The sequence below is a fragment of the Aplysia californica genome, unplaced genomic scaffold, assembly GCF_000002075.1.
Source record: "Aplysia californica isolate F4 #8 unplaced genomic scaffold, AplCal3.0 scaffold00194, whole genome shotgun sequence".
NCBI lineage: Eukaryota > Metazoa > Mollusca > Gastropoda > Aplysiida > Aplysiidae > Aplysia > Aplysia californica.
In genome coordinates this window covers 365,761-372,314 of record NW_004797464.1, presented here as the reverse complement: position 1 = coordinate 372,314, position 6,554 = coordinate 365,761, and the positions used below count along the sequence as shown (strand labels likewise).

Sequence of the window (6,554 nt, the reverse complement as noted above, 5' to 3'; positions counted from 1 at the left end):
ATATATATAAATATATACAGACAGACAGACACACAGAGATACAGACAGATAGACAGACAGACAGATAGACAGACAGAGTGAAGGAGACAAAGACAGAGCTCTTATCCCTAATTAATAACTACAGAACTTGTTATTCTTACATTTCAACAACACGTCAGAAACATTAAAGACTCTTGTTGCTGAAACAGCCTTCATGACCAACCTAATCTATGGGAGATTTTAATATCTGGATTAGCACATCCTGGTACATTCCAAAGCTTAACCCTTCCAACCCCAGCTATTTTGTGCAATCCCTAACCCCAGTTATAGCCATTACAGCAGTATTTCAAAAAAGGAGGAATGCATTCTAAAAAGTGATGTAGTATCTTTGTAATGAGTTTTAGGTAATAACATATAACAACGCTTTAAGGAAAATTAACAAATATTATGAGATTTGAAGCTTAGCTCTAATTAGGTTCGCTAAATTCGAAAAAAAAAGTGCAAATTCGGTAGCCCCTGAAACTGAGAATATACACTCTTGGGACGGCTGGAGGTACAAGTGCTGCTGAAAATAATATACGCGTAAGGGGTTAGAAGGGTTAGTAGCTAAATAGGGGTTGTATAGGGCATAAAGTGAATACAACGCGATGTAGATTCTGTAATTAATATATTCATTGCTATTTTGGTTTTTGTTGTTGTCGTTGTTGTTTTTGCTGCTGCTGCTGTTGTTGTTGTTGCTGTTGTTGTTGTTGTTGTTGTTGTTGTTGTCATTATTATTATTTTTGTCATTGTCGTCGCCTTTGTTGCCATCGTCGTCGTTGTTGTCGTGGTTGAAGTTTGGTATTGTATTAAGATCAGTATGGATTCTCCTTCTTGACGCAAAGCATCTGGTTCTCAGTGCAATCTATCGATTTGCCGTTCTCTATCTATCTATCTATCTATCTATCTATCTATCTATCTATATATCTATCTATCTATCTATCTAAGACGAACTCGTTAAAATTTTCGACAGCCTGATAAAAACAAAACATGATGTATTAACACATACATTATCAGACTGACCGACGGGTAAAGGACAAAACAAGATAACCTGACAGGGAACACAGTTATTGATTTTTCTTTGTATCGGTACTTGAATAGGTCTTTGATACTGGACTTGAGCTGGCAAGCTGGGTTTTTTTTTTTGGGGGGGGGGGGTTTGTTAAGTGTTTTACGGCGCTCGAAACTGCACAAGGTCATATGAGCTTGCAGGACACACCAAACATTTCCAGTTGGTAGGGAATTTTGAATTTTGCCTGAGTGGCGACAAAAGCCTACTCTTATCGGTTTTAGACCACCGAGGGGTCTTCAATGTGCGCAACTTGCACACGAAACCTCACCTCCCAGATTTTTCACCTTTGTCCGAGAAGGCTAGGGGCAGATCTTTCCTACTATAAGATCAGGGGTGTGGCTGAAAGACAGCACAAGAAGGAACCAAGGAGTAGCAGTAGAAAGGCTGCGAAAAGAGTCAGGACCCCAGAGGGAGGAGGCAAAGGAGTTGAGGGGCTGGGGGGGGGGGGCAGAAAGTGGAGACGAAAGCAGACGACAGAACATTGCTAGAGAGCAGGAAAGGAGGTGAAAGAAGACAATTTAGAGAAGAAAATGTTTCCGTAGCTACACTAATTCGAACCCGGGACCTTTGAATGAGAGGCGAACACCTTAACCTCTAGGCCACGAGAGCCCACCTAAGCTGGGTTTGTTTTTAAAGTATAGGAACTCAATAACACAATTGTGTGTGTCCGTGTAATGACTATTCGTATGTGTACGTCTGTGCATGTAAGTGTGCGTGTTTGCTTGTGTGCGCGCGCTGCGTGTGTGTGTATGTGTGTGTGTGTGTGTGTGTGTGTGTGTGTGCATATTTATGTTAATGTGTGAGTGCGTTTGTTGGCGCACCACTTTTATAGTTTCTCATCATCGAGAATACTTCTCTATCAGTCAGTATCATCCTCCTCCCCCCCCCCTTCCTGGAAAAAAAACGTAATCCCCACTCACCCACCCACTCATCCAACCCCATTCATTTCTCAAAGTCGTTCCGTAGACCAATATTATATTAAAACTAGACGTCGCGCCTCTGTCTGAAATAGTTTCGCTCTTCTGAAAGGGACTTAAAATGTCACCATCCACCCAAAACACTCACCCACGCCCTCGCTTGACAGACAAGGAAGGACTGGGAAACAAACATGCTGAGATCCATGTTGTGTTAACCTTTTGTGGACAGAGTTCAGCCACAGAGTGTGTCGACCCTGTCGAACCAGGCTCAAGATGGATACCGAAGAATTAGAGAAAATACAGAAAGTGCCGTTATTTCATTTTTATTTTATCAAGCAGGGTAGCTACCGTCAACATTTTGGGTGGTATGTAGACAGGAGGAAGATATGTGTTCAGTTAGTTTCAGGGGTATTTCTTCGGGGGAGGGGGGAGGGCGTGTTATTTTTTGGGGATTCGTTTTTTTTTTTTGCGTTTGGGGGCAGGGTGCAGGGGACGTAGGGGGGGGGGGCGTCATTTTTATGCTCTTCTTTTCAAATCTCAAAAAAAGGCGAAAGGGTCTCGTCTTTCTGCACGGTTTTGTTTTTTTTTTGGGGGGGGGGGGGGGTTTGTAAAGTGTTTTACGGCGCTCGAAACTGCACAAGGTCATATGAGCTTGCAGGACACACCAAACATTTCCAGTTGGTAGGGAATTTTGAATTTTGCCTGAGTGGCGACAAAAGCCTACTCTTATCGGTTTTAGACCACCGAGGGGTCTTCAATGTGCGCAACTTGCACACGAAACCTCACCTCCCAGATTTTTCACCTTTGTCCGAGAAGGCTAGGGGCAGATCTTTCCTACTATAAGATCAGGGGTGTGGCTGAAAGACAGCACAAGAAGGAACCAAGGAGTAGCAGTAGAAAGGCTGCGGAAAGAGTCAGGAGCCCAGAGGGAGGAGGCAAAGGAGGTGAAGGGCTGGGGGGGGGGGGCAGAAAGTGGAGACGAAAGCAGACGACAGAACATTGCTAGAGAGCAGGAAAGGAGGTGAAAGAAGACAATTTAGAGAAGAAAATGTTTCCGTAGCTACACTAATTCGAACCCGGGACCTTTGAATGAGAGGCGAACACCTTAACCTCTAGGCCACGAGAGCCCACCTAAGCTGGGTTTGTTTTTAAAGTATAGGAACTCAATAACACAATTGTGTGTGTCCGTTTAATGACTATTCGTATGTGTACGTCTGTGCATGTAAGTGTGCGTGTTTGCTTGTGTGCGCGCGCTGCGTGCGTGTGTATGTGTGTGTGTGTGTGTGTGTGTGTGTGTGTGTGTGTGTGTGTGTGTGTGTGTGTATGTTTAAATGTATGTATGTATGTATGTATGTATGTATGAATGTATGTATGTATGTATGTATGTATGTATGTATGTATGTATGTATGTATGTATGTATGTATGTATGTATGTATGTATGTATGTATGTATGTATGTATGTATGTATGTATGTACGTACGTATGTATGTATGTATGTATGTATGTATGTATGTATGTATGTATGTATGTATGTATCACTTTTACTCACGCCAATCTATCTCCAACTTCCTCCAAGACACGCTCCTCTCTTTAAAGCTGCACCTCACCATAAAACTTGAAAATAGTGCCCAAAGAAATTATAAACTCATAGTTATATCATTTGTCTTGGTCAATTCCAACGTGGGTACGATCATTTTTGGGGGGCGTCTATAACTTTTGTCTAACACCTTCGAAGCATTTCACCTCTTAGATGACCTAAAGTTTGTCTATTTGGATGGACAATATTTAAAATTTAAAAAGAAAATGCTGAACTATCTCGTTATACATACAGATGAGATAAAAAGACTTTATTATATATTTTTCAAAAAGAAAAAAAACCCTCTTCATCTCGTGTTCGTTTTGTTTCCTTATATAATGTAAACCTGGGCCAGTCAAAATATTTAAAAAGTGAAACTGTTCAAGATATAGATACTTCAAATATTATTATGTGGCTTCAGCATTACGAAGCTTAATATCCTAGACCTTTGATATATATTCCAATTGCATACAGTATCTGGCACAAGCTGATATTGTTGGACCCACGTTTTTGCTTTTTTTTTCCAATTCCATTTTACAAGTGTTTCCTTCCATGTAGTCAACATGTCTGTATTACAATTTTGATGAGCTGATATAATTTCTTATATTCTCTATACATTGAATTCTTTACAGTTTTATCTCATCTGCAGACGCAATATGACGCAGTGGAATATCAAGCCAATAAAACTATTTGTCTGAATTTTAGTTAATAGTGCATCTCCTTTTTCGCTTCTGAATCTTGATAATACGCCACCTGGGGCCGTTCGTACAAACTTAAACTAGAAGGTTTCCCTGTTACGAAACTAAAATTAAAATATAACACAAGATAAGATAAGAAAGGTTTTTATTGGTCTCCACAAGAGGGGAATTTATTGCAGCATGTTAAATACAGATAATATGCTCACATACTCGTCAATACATACAGGAAATAAAGAAGAGAGAGAGAGAGAGAGAGAGAGAGAGAGAGAGAGAGAGAGAGAGAGAGAGAGAGAGAGAGAGAGAGAGAGAAAGACAGGGAGAATAGGTAGTAAGTGTTTGTGTTTGTTTGTGTGTGAGTGCTTTTGTGTATGTGCGTGCGTGCGTGTGTGTGTGTATGTGTGTGTGTGTGTGTGTGTGTGTGTGTGTGTGTATGTGTGTGTGTATGTGTGTTTGTATATGCATGTATGTACATGCCCGTGATTAGGCTATATGTCTTTTTGTGTGTTTGCGAGTGTATGTTTTTCAAAAATCCTTTATTATACTTTATTCAGCTTTAAGCATGTCCATTTACCAACCTTTTTGCACCTGACGATTCCCAATTATCACCGAAACATTTTTACGCCGAACTGTTCTCGGGAAAACGCGTAAACTTGCAGTTTCTGAAACGAGTTTGTACCATAACCATTTTCACAATAGTTTCATTTCAGCTGCGCATGATCTGATCCTGTACACATACTTTTATTTATTAATTGATGTTATAAAGCTCTACTCCTGCAGAGTGTACATCTGGCATGCACGACTGAAGCTTCTTGCGTCTTTAATTATTCAAACTGTATCGATTTTGGGGGTAGGGGGTGAATGTGAGGAGGGGAAGTAAAACGTTTACAGTAACATGAAATAGAAACTAAAGAATACTGCAAGCACACAATAAAGACTAATCTTCTACACCCACAGAAACACCTCCTTACCTTGGGACGATAGAGTCAACGACCTTGTTGGCCGACTGACCATCCCACAAATCGCCCATCAGATGGCGAGAGGGGGACAAGGGATATTCGCAAGTCCTGCCCCCGCCATCAATGAGCTCGGCATTGGTCCGTACTCCTGGAACACGGAATGCCTGGCTGGAGATGTCAAGGCAGGGAGCGCCACGGCATTCCCACAACCTATTGGCATGGCTTCTACATTCAGGTATACCAATGTCCACCTTACTTGCTTAGGCTTAGGTTCGGGGATAATAGACTAAACATTATACAACATGATAATTCGAATTTACTCTAGCAATTTCAATTCTGAGATTAAGTCTCTCCCATGTGTTTTATTTTAACATACTACCTTTTTTAAAAACAAATTTAAATAACAACAACAGAACAAACAAAACAAAATAACAAATACCCCCCCCCCCCATTTTACGTGCATAACATCTGTTTTAACAGATCATTTATAGACACCTTGGTTTCCACCTTTTTTTGTAAATCTTTTACAAATACAACGACAGTACAGCCACGTCGTACTGTTCTACGGATACATTTTGGTCCCTGCCTACAATAAACAAAATTGTCCTCTTATTTTGGCCGAAATTTCGAAACTGAACGTTCATCCGTAACAGCTTAAGTCGTCCATATAATATCGTTGACAAGCTATTGAAATGTACCAAGCCCCAAAATCAAAATTTTACAGGAGAGAGAGAGAGAAAGAGAGAGAGAGAGAGAGAGAGAGAGAGAGAGAGAGAGAGAGAGAGACTTGTTTCGTCCTTCTAACAATTGCACCTGAATTATATATTAAAATTGTTCCTGCATCTTTCAATATGTAGAATTTCGTTTTCCTCAAAATGTTTCTTGAGCTCATGCAACTGATCCGCAGATTAAGAAAAGTCAATTAAAAATATCAGAAATTTAGGTTGAGCACATTTTAGCAGCTGGCCAACAATATGCTACCTCAGAATTACACAGTTCTATCTGACATTTCTGGCCTTTTGAGTTATTAGGACCATGAGGATAGAAACGAAATGTCTGTATACTCAATCAAAAGTGTACGTTTTTTGGGAGTAATTATCAAGATATCTAAAGAATTCCAGTTTTAAAAAAAATTAACATATTGTGAAATTCAACATTTTTGGCGCCAAATTTCACAAAATTAGATACTGTAGACTGAACTCTGTAATTCTAGGGCAGTGAACGTTTTTTCCCTCGTTATAGCCCAGGTCTGGTCCAGAGGGTGGCGGAGGCGATCGGCGTTGAGGTGAGGGCCAAGTTCAACGACTTCAACGCCC

General features: G+C 40.5%; 1 protein-coding gene across 1 annotated transcript in view; it reads left to right on the top strand.

The window, feature by feature from the left end:
• Positions 1-6,554, top strand: part of LOC101852409 (beta-xylosidase/alpha-L-arabinofuranosidase 1) — a gene marked incomplete in the record, with an annotated part of 40,273 nt that overhangs the window by 1,639 nt on the left and 32,080 nt on the right. Inside the window, 2 exon segments of the mRNA XM_035969908.1 lie at positions 5,237-5,473; positions 6,481-6,554. The exon segment at positions 6,481-6,554 is cut by the window's right edge and continues 86 nt beyond it. Of these exon segments, the coding sequence (XP_035825801.1) occupies positions 5,237-5,473; positions 6,481-6,554 (311 nt within the window).